The sequence below is a fragment of the Myotis davidii genome, unplaced genomic scaffold (assembly GCF_000327345.1).
Source record: "Myotis davidii unplaced genomic scaffold, ASM32734v1 scaffold332, whole genome shotgun sequence".
NCBI classification, from domain to species: domain Eukaryota; kingdom Metazoa; phylum Chordata; class Mammalia; order Chiroptera; family Vespertilionidae; genus Myotis; species Myotis davidii.
The window spans coordinates 2,068,026-2,082,841 of record NW_006285779.1 but is presented as its reverse complement, the minus strand read 5'-3'; the positions used below and the strand labels follow the sequence as shown (position 1 = coordinate 2,082,841).

The window sequence follows — 14,816 nt, the reverse complement described above, 5'->3', positions numbered from 1 at the left end:
TCATAGGAAGAGAACAGCAGGCTTTTGAACAATTGTTTGACAAGTATCTGGTGCTCAAATGAAATAATTGACTTTCTGTTTTCATGCTTTTTCTCTCACATTCCTTCTGCTTTTCCCTTTCCACCTGTCAAACTCCCATTCCTCTTTAACATTTAGCTCAAACTCTTTAGGATGCGTGCCTCCTTTACTGGTGCCTCATCACTTCCTACCTCTTTGATGATAGTTTTTTTATAATCTGATTTATATTTTAAACTGTTCCCGTATTTTCTTAAAAGTGTTCATGTTCTTTGAAGGTAGGGGGTTACATATTTGTTTGCATATTTCTGACTTAACTGTAGCTGCTTAATGATATTTACTACATTGAATTTATAATTTCTTTCCTTGGAAAAAATGTGTGGATTTTTTATTTTTGAAGGAGAGACCTTTGGAAAGATGAATTGTATATTATCTGGGGCCTGGCCCTGAATGCTGGCTAGCACATCGGTGCTAGAAGGCGCATCTCTTGCCCATTGATCACAGCCTTTAAGCAATCTTAACAGGTTACATCTCCCGGTAACTCTTTGCATTGTTTCAGGAGACCCAACCATGGCAACCATGGAAGAAAGCTTCCCCCGTGGGGGTACAAGGAAGACCCACAAATCAGAGATAGCGCCCCAGCAGTCAGTTGAACAAGACAACTTGTTTGATGTAAGTGATATGCTTGTTTGAGAGTCGCTGAACACTTTCTCTGTAGTGTTCTTGTAAAGAATGAGCCCTGTTTGAGAATTGTGTTATTTTTCAGATTTGTTTCTTTTTGAAATCTGTGTTTGTAAGTTGAACATGTTAGAGAGTCTGTACCACCACAAGACTATATCTTTTGAAGCATGGCAGTTAGTATTTGAGTTTGCAGTGGTCTTGTTCCTTATTCTTAGGAACTTTGTGTGGTGTTGATACAGGATGGAGGGAGAGCATTTGATCATTGTATTTTTGAGTGGAGTCCTTGCAGCCATGTACTGATATAAAGGTCAGAATTTGCATTAGAATTCATAGTCTTCACCTACAGTAATCTGTGCTCTAAATGCTGGAGGGAAGGGACCTAACATTTAATTGTATGGCTTTATGTTTATTTTATATAATCTTTCCAATGATACTATGAAATAGAGATTATACTATGAAATAAAGATCGTCATTCTATGAAGAGGAACCCAGGCTAAGAGAGGTTATATAATTTAGCTGAAACCACACAGCTTGTTATGGTGGAATTGGTAGTTTAACTTGGTCTTCCTGACTCCACTTTCCATTCACACACTGTTCCCAATTGCTCCTTATTTTGGGGGACCCACTGTCTATCCTAAGTCAAGGGAGGAAGAACACTGGGAACATGACAGGCAGATTTTGGACAAGGGGAGCATTGGGGGCAAAATGGGAAAGTTTGGATTGAAGTAGGAATTAAAGGAATATTTAGGAGTGGGGTAGAGTGGAGCAATAACAGAGCAAGGTGATAGATGACCTGTAATTGGAGGGAAAGGCCAGGATTGCTTCTTTTCATTCTTTGGGGTCTTTTTTCACCTTTAGATTTCTACTGAAGAGGAATCCATCAAAAGGAAAAAAAGCCAGAAAGGGCCAGCAAAAACAAAAAAGTTGAAAATTGAAAAGAGAGAAAGCAGCAAGTCTATAGAAGAGAAGTTTGAAATCCTTAGTATTGAGGTTTGTTAAAGTTTGGTTTTATTTTAAACGAAGTACCTGGGTTGCTTAATTTGTATATGTTCTTCGTGCTCAGAATTGAGCATCATTTCTTTCTATTATTAATTAATGCCTGGCATCATGTATTTTTGTTTGTTTGCTTTTTAGCTCATCCGCTGATAGCCTCATGGGACTTGTGTTTTCATAGGTTCGTAGGTTAGAACTGGCAATAAATTTAGCAATCATTCTGATTCTATTCTTTCATTTCATAGATAAACTATCTCAAAGAAGTGAAGTGGTCTTATGTTCCTTAAATTTTTAGGTAACTGACATATATTTTAGTTGTCATAAAAGGGGTGAAAATCAAATGATTTTGAAGGGAACGATTCTGATTCGGCTTACCAGAAATACTTTGTTTGTCCTGTAATATACATTTTTTTAAATTGTTTAACTTGGTGCCAATGTTAGAAGACTGAAAAACTTCACATAAAAATGTGATTTCTGGCTTCTTGTAAAAATTTAAAGGTGCTGATAACACAAGCTTGCGTTCCCTCATGTCAGTAATCACATGGAGCAGAGTGGTGCTTTAGACCTGGCTGACACATTCTAGACAGCTATTATCCCCCCTAGCCTGCTTCCTTCATTTTGTTGCCTGTCAGGTGAGGTTGGGTGGCTTGAAAGTAAAAGGTAAAAGTGCCCTCTAGCACCCTAGTGCTGTTAACACTGTTGTATAACTTAGACCTTTTATGGTGCTCAGTTTGATGTTTAATTAAGTGTATTGACATATACATATATGCACCTCTTGTAGCTTTTGTATGTTAGAGTTGAGACGAGAAACCAGACCATCCCTAACATCCCCATTCATTGTTCTCTTCCTTATTGTACTGATTTTGCTTTTTCTCTTCTAGTCCCTGTGTGAGGGGATGCGGATTTTGGGATGTGTGAAAGAGGTAAATGAACTGGAACTGGTGATCAGTCTCCCCAATGGCCTCCAGGGGTTCGTGCAAGTAACTGAAATCAGTGATGCTTACACAAAAAAACTGAATGAGCAGGTGGAGCAAGAGGAACCTCTAAAGGTAAGGGAAATAAGTGATATACAAATAAATGCAAGAATACAACTTCATTGAGGGCTAAGAAGGAAAGGTACGGGTGCCATGACAGTTTATAATAGGAAATTTTTAATTTTTTTAAAAATATATTTTATTGATTTTTTTACAGAGAGGAAGGGGGAGGGATAGTTAGAAACATCAATGAGAGAGAAAGATTGATCAGCTGCCTCCTGCACACTCCCTACTGGGGATGTGCCCACAACCAAAGTACATGCCCTTGACCGGAATCGAACCTGGGACCCTTCAGTCCGCAAGCTGATGCCCTATCCACTGAGCCAAACCGGTTAGGGCTTAATTTTTTTTTTTTTAATGAGGGATTTTGACTTCGCCCAGGGAGCCTGGAAGACTTCCCAGAGGAAGGGATGCTTGAGCTAAGGTCTGAAGGATGAGGGTGTACTAGATAAAGAAAGAAGGGAGTTCAGACAGGAAGAGTATGGTATGTAGCAGGGAGAATTGGCTGGAACAGAGACAGCAAGGGAGAGTGGTGTAGGATGAGGCTGAAGAGCTGGGTGAAAGACAGACCATCGTAAGGATTGGTTTTTTAATTCTAGAATCAGTGACAAGCCCTTGACAGGTCTTAATTGGGGTGGATGACATGTACACTGCATAGATAATAAATTTAAGAGGCATGAGTAGTTGCCTAGAGACCAATTAGGAGGTTATTGCTGTAGTCCAGGCTCTGAGATTGATGGCAGCTTGGATTCAGGGTTTACTGAGGACTGAGGAGGTAGAAGCAATGCTCAGTGATGTATTGGGTATGGGTGGAGGCAGGAGAAGTGCCAGGGATGAGTCCTAGGTTCCTGTTGTTCATGATTTGACAAATGGCCGTGATATTCTGAGATAAGAAATCCTGGCCCTGGTCCTGGCCGGTATGGCTCAGTTGGTTGGAGTGTTGTCCCGTACACCAAAAGGTCTCAGGTTCTATTCCCAGTCAGGTCAAACCAGGTTGCGGGTTCCATCCAAGTGCATATGGCAGGCAAACGATTGACATTTCCCTCTCACGTTGATGACTCTCGCCCTCTCTCCCTCTCCCTCCCCCTCTTTCTAAAATCTATAGAAACATCTCCTCAGGTAAGGATTGATAAAAAGAAAAATCGTGAAAGGGGTCCCGGATTGTGAGAGATGGTTATGAATTACTTTTTGCTATGTTGAGTTTGAGAAGCAGAAACAAAAATGTGTGAGACTTCTTTGTATAAGTGGTAATTGAAACTATGAAGGAGGAAGAAGTTGCTTAGAGGGAGCAAATACAGTGAAAAGAGACTAAAGACCGAGGCGGGAGTAAATATTGTATTTCAGTTGCTGAATTAAAAGAGAGTTGCTATCAGAAGAAGGAGGGCCAGACAGATAGAAAAAACCAATGCATAAAGGGTCTTGGAAGCCAGAGAGGAAACATTTAATGAAGAAAGGAGCAGTTTCCAGTGTTAAATTCTTCTTAAAAGTCACATGTGAGAAGGCCTGCAAAATGGACTGTTAGATTTAGCGACATGGAAGTCATTGGTGATTTTATTGGGAGGTAAAGTAATAGAGTGAGAAGGTGGGATGCAGATTGCAGTGAGATGAAGAAGTGGAGATTCTAAGTATAGGATATATTTAAACTTATTTTAAATTATGGATAGTTGGTATACAGTATTATAATAGTTATATTGGTTTCAGGTATATAATATATAGTGATTTGACATTTTTATAGCTTACAATGTTATCACCCCTGACTGTCTTCATGTCTTTGTGGGTTCTTTGGGGTCTGAGGATAAGAAATCACTGGGCTGGGCAGTGGATTCTTGGTTCAGGGGAAGGATATGTACTAGGGCTTTCTTATTTGTATTATGCAGGACTTGGCCAGCTTGCCTGAACTGTTCTCTCCTGGGATGCTAGTGAGATGTGTGGTGAGCAGTCTCGGCATCACAGAGAAAGGCAAAAAAAGTGTCAAACTATCTCTGAACCCCCAAAATGTCAACAAAGTGCTGAGTGCGGAGGCCCTGAAGCCTGGCATGGTACGTATCAGGTCGGAAGAGGAGCTGGCGACGTGCCTCCTCTCTGCCCTGCCTTGTCTCCTGGGGAGTGTCTAGACCACCTTTACTCTCAGCTTAACTGTTACACACAGGGAGGAAGGTCTCCAGGGTGCTTTGGAAATTAAAGACCTGAACCCAATTGCCTTCCTTGGAGGGGAGAAAGGGAAAGCAAGTCAAAGATTTGCTGGTAGCAAAAGTAAAGCCTCAAGGGGACTTGCTGATGGTGAGAGGCGTTCCTTGAAATGCCTTACTTATCTAGACTTCTTTGTAGGTGAAGTGTTCCTCGAAGGCCGTATGGCATTTGTGTGGGGAAAGCTTGAGGGCTGCTGAGAGCAAGAGACAGGGTACACAGAGCCATTTGTCACCTGTACGAATGGATAGCCCACCACTGAATCTCAGTCCTGTAGAGATTCAGGAACCATTAGTCCTAGTTCAGAGCCTCCAAGTCCAGTAGGTAGCAGACCCTCATATAAACTACACTCATCTAAGTACTCTTGTACTTAAGAGGAAGGAGATCTATATGACCTTGTAATGTTTGGGTAGAGGCAGTGGAGTTTGGTTCAGGCCCTGAGCATTGCGGGGGGTTGGGGGGAGAGTTATTGTAAAACTAAGCCAGGTTTCAGGAAATTGACAAGTGTTGAGAGCTTGCTGTATGACAGGTGCAGTTTTAGACACTTTATCTGAAGAAATTCTCAGGAATCCTGCAAGGCAGATAGGTATCCCTCTTATATATTTGAGAAAATGGAATGAGAAAGGTTTAAGTGACTTACCAAAAATCAAATAGTAAGTGTCAGAGCCAGATTTGAATGCCACACTGTTTCCCATGAAATATAAAGGAGGTGGGTGAGATTTTTTTTTTTGTCTTGGAGGTGGTTAGAAAGGATAAGGTGACGGCTAGAATGGTAGTTCTGTATTCTCATTATTCATAGCGCTGGGCGTGACCTTGCTGGCCTATGTCTCCTATCTTTTGAAAATTTTCCAGGGGAGAGTCTTCTCTCTGCCATTCCATTACTCAGCTGTGTATAGCACTCCTCATTGTCTGGAAACTAAAATCCTTTCAGCCCTGGAGAATTAAAGTTGATATCTTTCCCTCTTCTATCCTTTAGTGGGATGAGGTTTAAAGTTAGAAGGGGGTTGGGAATATGGGATAAAGTGTGGAGATGGATGGGAACATGCATTTTGTAGTGGATGTTTGCTGTGTGTCCCATTACCTTTGACTTTCGAACTTTTGGTAATGCTTTCTCTTCCTCCAGTTGCTCACAGGCACTGTGTCTAGTCTAGAAGACCATGGCTACCTAGTGGACATTGGTGTTGGTGGGGCCAGAGCTTTCCTGCCACTGCAGAAAGCCCAGGAGTATATCAGACAGAAGAACAAAGGTAAGGGGAAGAAGAGGGGCCAGTGCATGGTAGTGGGTGGGGTATGTGGAGATTATACTATTTAAATGCCACTTTGATGAGTAAATTACAGAATGGTGACCCTGAAGGCTTTGCTAAGATCAGTGGTTAGTTTTAACCAACAGAAAGGGGAATACGTGTGAAGGTCCAAGGAGTGGCAGGGTTTCACTAAGATCTGATGGGCCACTTTTACTGTTTCTCACTGAGAATATTCCACTGAAATCTGGGACTCCAAGGCCTCAACCAGCACTCTACTGCCTTTTTAAAATTTTCATATTTCTGTGATCAATTTCCAGGTCAATTAGGTTCTCTTCACTCTCTTCTTATAAATTGGTCCCTTAGAGATTGGGAATATGGGGAGTATTAGATTGTAACTGGGCAAGCAGGCCACGGATTATCTCAGGTATTGCTTGAACCCAAGTTAAAGGTCCTTCTCATAAAGGTATTTTTCCTTTTGGGGGCTGGGGCCGGGCTTACAGGTGCTAAGCTGAAGGTGGGTCAGTACCTGCACTGCGTCATTAAAGAGGTGAAAGGCAACGGAGGAGTTGTTAGTCTGTCTATTGGTCATTCAGAAGTTTCTACTGCCATTGCTACTGAGGAGCAAAGCTGGACCCTTAATAACTTGCTACCTGGACTGGTGGTCAAAGCCCAGGTACAGAAGGTAAGCCATTTATCGTCACTACTACTTTGAAAAATATAACTTTTATTAAAGTAGTAAATGCGCACAATCTAAAATTGTGCTGTTCAGTAATGTAGCCACTGATCACATATGGCTATTACACACTGGGGATGTAGCCAGTGCCACATGTTGACATGATAATATGTGTGCTGATTAAAAAGGTCAAATGATATTAAAAGACTTACAGTGAACTATCTCATCTTTTCTAAAACCATCTTTAACTCTTTTAGCTTCTCTTTTGAAATTTGCCTCCATATTTCTAAGTAATAAGCTTCTGTTGATATCTTTTGGTTTATCAGTGTAGGCATGGAGTTTTAACTTCTCAAAATAGATGAAGTTTTGTCTCTTAATTTTCCTTTCCCTTGTCCCAACTTCCCAACAGAGATATATTAAAAGTTTGGTTTAATCATTATTCAGTGTTTAAATTATTATGACTGTGTAAATGTTGTTTACTGTTGAACTAGGCAATGTATTATGGCTATTTGTGGAACAGCTTTTTTCCTGGAGTTGATAATCAGCTTTGTTTTTGTCATTTGCTAAATTCTCTTCAGACCTATCACTATTTCTTCATACATCTTATAGTTAATTTCTCTCTCACTACAATTTTCGATGTTTTCAAACTCTTTAGATAATCTCATAGGTACTTTTTTTCCCACTAGGACCCTCTTTTGCTGTCATCCTGCTCCAATCTGGACTGGTTGCTATGTAGGGCCCCACATAGCTGGTATCCTAGGACTTCTCTTTATTATCTTCCTGGATCCTTCCCCTCTCTCTTGGGTTTTGGAGCCTTCTTTGATTCCATATATTCCCTTTTTTGGTTTACTCCCTCATTTTAGTATGACACATTCTCCAGAAGTATTCTTGGAAAGGTACAGAGAAGGTTAATTTCTTAACCTAGTATGTCAGGGATCCCCAAGACCACTCCTAAGTTCAGTTCACTAGGAAGATTCCTGGGACTCAACAGGTAGTGGTACTCATGGCTATGGTTTATTATAATGAGAGGAGGCAAAGAAAAATCAGCAAAGGGAAAAAAGTCCCATGGAATGAAGTCTGGAAGAAACAAGGCACAAGCTTTCAAGAGTCTTCTGGTGGAGTCACAAAGGATGTATTTAATCCCTCCGGCAACAAGTTATGATAACGCATGTGCAATGCTGTCTACCAACGAAGCTTCTTAGAGATTTAGTGCCTGAGGGCTTTTAAATGGGGTTGGTCATGTAGGTACCCTCTGCCTGGCATGTACCAAAATTCCAGGGTCATAAGGAATGTGAGTGTTTAGTGTAGACCATATTGTTTACACGAACAGTGTAGGTACATTGAGCCTACGCTAGGTACTCGGTTCTGGGAGTGGTGAGTGGGCACCTTTCTGAAATCTCATTTTCAAGTCACCAGCCAAGGGCTAACATTGGAAGCAGGCTTTCCTACGGACAATAATCTCAAGCCTGCTATGTTAACTCTTTTCTGCACACCTGCTATATCTGAAATCTTTATTCTACTCTCACATGTGATTGGTAGTAAAGCTGGGTTTAGAATTCTAGGTCAAAAATAACTCCAAATTTTAAAGCATTATTCCCATTGTCAACTGACTTCTATTGCTGTCAAATAGCCTGGTGTTGTTTTAATTTCTGTTTGTATGTGTGTGTGTTTAAATCTTGTCTTTATTCCTTTTATTTTAAAATGTTATAATGATGTGCTTTGGTGTGGCTCACTCTTCATTTATTTGTGCTGGACTCGTGTAGTCCAGAAATGTAGATACTTCAGCTCTGAGAAAGTTTCTTGTATTATTGTGTTGTTTTGTTTTGTTTTTAATTTAGAGAGAGAAACATCAATTTGTTGTTGTACTTATTTATGCATTCATTAGTTGAAGTTCTAATTGCTCCATATTCTCATTAACACTCATTATTATCCTTTTTATTATAGCCATCCTATGCATGTGAAAGGGTTTCTCATTGTGATTTTGATATGCATTTCTAATTGTTAGTGATGTTGAGCATCTTGTCATGTGCTTATTGGCCATTTGTATATCTTCAGAAAAATAGCTATTCAAAAATTTTTTGCCCGTTTTAAAATTAGGTTGTCTTTTTATTGTTAAGTTGTAAGTATCCTTTCTATATTCTGGATACTATTCCTTTATCAGATCTTGTTTTTGTTTGTTTTAAAATATAAACTTGCCCTACCCAGTTTTGCTCAGTGGATAGAGCGTCAGCCTGCGGACCAGAGGGTCCTGGGTTCGATACTGGCCAGGGGCATGTACCTTGGTTGCAGGCTTCTCCCCGGCCCAGGCCCTGGTCAGGGCTTGTGTAGGAGGCAACCAATCAATGTGTTTCTCTCACATCAATGTTTCTCTGTCTTTCCTTCTCTCTTTCACTATCCCTAAAAAATCAATGGAAAAATATCCTTGAGTGAGGATTAACAAAATAAATAAATAAATAAAATAAAAGCTTTTTTTTTTTTTTGAATGCCTGTTAATATGATGTTGGACTTCATGGGTGAATTCTCAAATTTTCTTACCTTTTTTCTGGCATGTACATGTATTTGTTTATATCCTACCTTCTGGGAGAGTCTCAACTTTAACTTCCCATTCTCTACTGAATTTTTGTTTTGACTGCCATACTGTAAGTGAGGCACTAAAACACCATTAGGAAGTCTGTGTGCCCGAGTGGGACTTGTTGACTGGCTGATTTCACTGTCGGGAGCAGGAGCTAATAGCAGGCTTTTGGGGGCAGCCTACAAGTGTCATTGTTATAAGTCTTCTCTGGCGTGTTAGAGTTCTCGAGAAAGGATCAGGAAGGAAAAGGCCTGACTGCCTGATAGCTGGGTGGGGAAGAGGGACTGCATGTCTTCAGCATCTACATTTGAACAGTATTCAGAATTTTGCGAGCATTTGAGTTTTACTCTGGGCAAATCACCACGTTAGCAACAATTTGTCTAAATTGTCAAGCTGGCCAGTCCCTGAGGATCTTTGTGCAAAGTGCCCTCCATCCCATTGGGAAATCCCGAGGGTGGGAGGATTGAGCTTACTGAGTGAAGAGACAGCCAGTGCCTTGCCACTTAGTGTGAAAGGAAGAAAGATTGATAAGGGTTAGCTGGGGGAGGAGAGACATACGATTATCCTGGAAAATGTGATTTTTCATAACATTTTCTGTTTACTGCTAGGTAACTCCACTTGGTCTTACACTCAACTTCCTCTCATTCTTCACCGGCCTGGTTGATTTTATGCACTTAGAGCCCAAGAAAGCTGGAACATACTTCTCAAATCAAGCAGTAAGTAATGTGACACCTATCTTTTCTTTATTCCAGTTGTATTCCAACCGGCTATCCAGTATCACAGTTAGCTTTGGGGCAGGTCCTAGCACTGAGTGTGTACAGGTGTGCAGGGAAGAGGTGAGAGGAATATAAAGTATTTGCAAAGATCACAAGAAACTACCGGGGGTCATCTCTGGAGACACATTAGAGGAGGAGCCTGTGGAGGAGAAGACAACTTTTAGTTTTTATTTTATATTCCTCCATATGGTTTGAATGGGGTTTTTTGGTAGTGAATCTTTTGCTTTTATAATTTAAAGTGTTTCAGAGGAGTATTTAATGGGGGAGAACAAGATATTTAAATAGAAAAATGTATTTTAAAAATTGCTTAGAGTGTAAGACCCAATTTTGAAAAAAATTTTAAGGAGTACAACTTGGTTAAAATACTGAAAAATTATGCAATCAGGTCTTAGTAGTGATGAACTCTGGGTGATTTTTAAGATTCAAATTTTCTACAATGAACATAGATATTTGAGAAGAAAATTCCAATAGATATTAATTCAGAATTTTTTAAATCCTAAAGTGATTTATTTTTTGTTTTTATTCATGCTAATGGATGCTGTAGAGATATCTTTTTAAAAAGTTCAAATAGTCTTCTCTACCACCTACTGGTAATGTTAACATTTTGGTGAACTTATTCCCAGTAATTTTTTCCTCCCTATACTCATATTTGCGTACAGAGTTGAGGCATTTTGCCTGCTAAAACCATGTGATCAGAGCAGGCTGTTTCAGATGATTTTAGATGAGCCCCTGCTGTAGCGACACTGCCCAGGGTTTTGGTCTCATGTACATTATTGGCCTCATGGTGTTGAGGGGATCCTGGTGTATGGCCTTGAGTAAGCTGTGATGCAGTCGGACATAGTTCCTCTGGGGTACCTTTGGTTTGAATTTCCTGCATGCTGCTTGATGCACAAACCAGTTTTAGTACTTATATCCGTGGCCTGGTCAGCACATGGAGAGTTTTGAGCTCTGAAAGTCTGCCACAGGGACCTTATCTCCTGTGCACTTCCTCCTGTTCATGATGTCCTTTCCCTTATCTAGGTGAGGGCCTGTGTCCTCAGTGTCCATCCTCGGACCAGAGCTGTGCGGCTGAGCCTGCGCCCCGTCTTCCTGCAGCCTGGGCGCCCGCTCACCCAGCTGTCTTGTCAGCACCTCGGAGCTGTCCTGGATGATGCTCCTGTCCAGGGCTTTTTCAGCAAGGCCGGGGCCACTTTCAGACTGAAGGACGGGTCCCTGGCCTATGCTCGGGTATGCCATCCTTTTGTTTCACCAGGATCGTGTCACTAGAAGGACTTTTGTGTTGGGACACAAAGGTCCTCTTCTGTTTCCTTCTTCCCTTGGTATTAGTTTCCTATTTTTGAATATTCCCAAGTGTGTCAAACTGTATATAGGGACCAAACAATGCCTGTTTGTTATATTAGAACTGGAGGCCTGGTGCACCGGTTTGTGCACTGGTAGGGTTCCCCAGCGTGGCCTGCGGGGATCAGGCCGAAACTGGCAGTCCAATGGTGCCTGTCACTCCCGCTCAGTAAGCTCTCTGCTGCTCTACTGTGGTCTCCGGGCTGGATGGCCAGCCGTGAGCTCTGCATCTGGCGCCTGTCATCTGAGCGGAGCTCCCACTGTGGGAGCACACTGACCACCAGGGGGCAGCTCCTGTGTTAAGCATCTGCTCCCTGGTGGTCAGTGTGCGTCATAGCAACCAGTTGACTGGTGGTTTGGTTGTTCAGTCACTTAGGATTTTATTTATATAAATGCCTTAGAATCAATTTGACATATTTGATACCTAGCAGATGGTAGATATAAGAATGAATTAGTATCTACATCAGGGCTTAGCAAAGTTTTTCTTAAGGGTCCAGATAGTAAATATTTTAGGCTTGTGGTCTATATAGCCTATCCTAACTACTCAACTCTGTTATAGCCTGGAAGCAGCCATAAACACTATGTACATGAATGGGCATGGCTGTGTTCCAATAAAGCTTTAGTTTATACAAATAGGCACAGCCTGTGAGCTGTAACTTACCCATGATCTAGACTATTCTCTGACATGGAGACTGCAAGGGTAAAGAACAGCTTTTCAGTTAGAGGAATTATTTTAACAGGTGATCAGAGTACTATTTTATGTTATTTTTTTATTTATTATTGATTTCAGAGAGAAAGGGAAAGGGAGAAAGAAACGGAAACATCAATGAGAGAGAATCATTGATCAGCTGTCCCCTGCATGCCCCCCACTGGGGAATTGAGCCCACAACCCAGGCATGTGCCCTTGACTGGAATCAATCCTGGAACCCTTCAATCCGCGGGCCAGCACTATCCACAGAGCCAAACCAGCTAGGGCCAGAGTACTATTTTTATGATAGGTGATAAATATGTGGTCATCTTGGTATGTTTTAATATCTGGTTGCCTCAGATCTATTGTCTCTTGCTTGTCCTTAATCACTTGGTATTTTGTAGCTCAGCCATCTTTCTGATTCTAAGAAAACCTTCAATCCTGAAGCCTTCAAGCCAGGAAACACTCACAAGTGTCGAATCATCAACTACAGCCAAATGGATGAACTGGCTTTGCTCTCTCTGCGGACGTAAGTGTCATCAGCACGGCGGGAGGGGATGAGGGCGGGACGGGGGGCAGTGTAGAGGTGTGTTCTGTGCATTCACATTTTCTCCTGGCCTTGCTTGATGAAGGTTCCTTTGTTGCCCACATGATTTTAGTAGCCCTGAATTTTAGGTAACCTCTGCTCTAGTTTATTTAATCTTGTATTTTCCTTTTGTTCTAGGTCTATTATTGAAGCTCAGTTCCTTGGATATCATGACATCAAACCTGGGGCATTGGTAAAGGTAAGACCTCAAGCATATAGATATTCCTCCAGCTTCAGACATTGTTTATTTCACAGGTTAACTGTCAGCTATTTGTCCTCATGTGAACACATTTAAAGTCACATTCCTTGCTTCTGCCTGCTAACTGGAATTTCTTTTTCGTCCCTTGGGTAACTCATCATTTATTTCAAGGTAAAATCTTACTAATGCCACCCAACTACAGAAGTGGTAGGTCAAAACCCTGGAATTTAACAGACTGGTCAAAAGTTAGTTCTGTGATAATTGAACCTGGGATATGGGTAAGAAGCCATTTCCAGTTGCCTCTCCTGTTCCATTTGAGCAGCTTCCCTTTATTTTATTTATCTTTTAACTGTGTGCACTTTTTAAAAAATATACTTTTATTGATTTCAGAGGGGCAGGGGAGAGAGGGAGAGAGAGAGAGAGAGAAAGAGAGAAAGAAAGAGGCGCCCAGTTAACTCAGGAGCCTGGTCTTTGAAAGAGGTGTGACATGCTTTGTTGTAAGAGGTGGAAGAAAGATCATTCTTGAGGCGTGGCATCTTTTCTTGTTACTCCCTAGGGCACAGTGCTGACCATAAAGCCATATGGGATGTTGGTGAAGGTGAGTGAGCAAATCAGGGGCTTGGTACCGCCCATGCACCTGGCCGACATCCCGATGAAGAATCCAGAGAAGAAGTACCACATCGGGGACGAAGTCACATGCCGGGTGAGCCTTCTGATGGGTGTCTGTTGGGGTTTTGGCCATATGGGAAGAGAGCAATGCTTTTCAGATGAAGTTTTTGCCCTTTTCCACAAAATGACCATGTAACGCCTGCAGTGTTGTGCCTGGCATTGGGAAGGGAAAACTGGCTTTATGTTCTGTGATTATATCTCAGAAAGGGGAGGTAAGGGTGGGCTGGGACAGCCGGAATCATTGGTGATAGCATTAGCAGCTACCATATAACATATATTTTGTGCCAGTTGCTGTTCTAGGCACATGAAATTCATTATTTCATTTAATCTTTAAAACAACCCTGTAGTAAATATTGTTACCTTGATTTTGCAGGTGGGGAAATTAAAGTTTAGGAAAGCCAAATATTTTGCTGAAAGTCACACAACTAGTAAATGGCAGAACAGTTTTCAAATTTAGCTCTATGCAACAGTAATGTATTCTCGCTTTATAGCAGAGGTGGGGCTTGAATTAGAAAGGATGGTAGGATTTGGAAGGTTGAGGAGGAACAAGGGGTGTGTCAGGCATAGAAGTAGCCCAGCCAAAACTGTCAAAACTGAGTGGTTTATTTCAAAGGCTTGAATCCCAAAAGTTTCATAAAATTAAATGGCTTGAATTTCCAAAGGCTTGAATCCCAAGAGAAGCTTCACAAAGTTAAAAAAGATTAAATGTGATAGTACACAGTACTTTTCATTGTTTTCATTTTATTCCATTACTTATTTTCATTTTATTTCATTACAGTGTTTTCTTGTTTTCATTTTATTTCATTACCATTGAGTCAACAAAGCGATTGATTACCCATTGGCACAATGTTTTACAGTTGTGGGGTCAGGAGGCTTAGAAGTGGAGGAATTTCTCTGCCCTTAAGGAGATGGTTTTCTGAAGGATGAGAGATGGTTGGACTCTCAGTCTTAGTTTATAGCTAATATATAGTAGTATTGCGATGGTAAATTGGTTCAGTTATTCAATCAGACAAGATGCTAGTGGTCTAGGAAGTAGCTAAGGCAGGTAGAAGTAACTGACAAGGGACTCTGAAGGTGCAGTGAGATGATGAGTGTTGCTACAGTCCCAAGAGGGAGCTTATCGGAGGAAGTACATTTGAAATAGAGATGATTACTCCTTAG

General features: G+C 41.2%; 1 protein-coding gene across 4 annotated transcripts in view; it reads left to right on the top strand.

Annotated features, from left to right (window-relative positions):
• Positions 1–14,816, top strand: part of PDCD11 (programmed cell death 11) — a 37,320-nt gene that overhangs the window by 971 nt on the left and 21,533 nt on the right. For 3 of the 4 annotated variants that reach the window (XM_006756459.2, XM_006756458.2, XM_006756456.2), the window contains exons 2-12: positions 575–687; positions 1,555–1,686; positions 2,571–2,738; positions 4,601–4,762; positions 6,034–6,157; positions 6,655–6,836; positions 10,008–10,115; positions 11,196–11,402; positions 12,606–12,730; positions 12,926–12,986; positions 13,543–13,689. In XM_006756459.2, the coding sequence (XP_006756522.1) occupies positions 586–687; positions 1,555–1,686; positions 2,571–2,738; positions 4,601–4,762; positions 6,034–6,157; positions 6,655–6,836; positions 10,008–10,115; positions 11,196–11,402; positions 12,606–12,730; positions 12,926–12,986; positions 13,543–13,689 (1,518 nt within the window). In that variant the 5' untranslated portion in view covers positions 575–585. The remainder of the gene's footprint in view (positions 1–574; positions 688–1,554; positions 1,687–2,570; positions 2,739–4,600; positions 4,763–6,033; positions 6,158–6,654; positions 6,837–10,007; positions 10,116–11,195; positions 11,403–12,605; positions 12,731–12,925; positions 12,987–13,542; positions 13,690–14,816) is intronic. The other variant, XM_006756457.2, reaches the window with a different exon arrangement.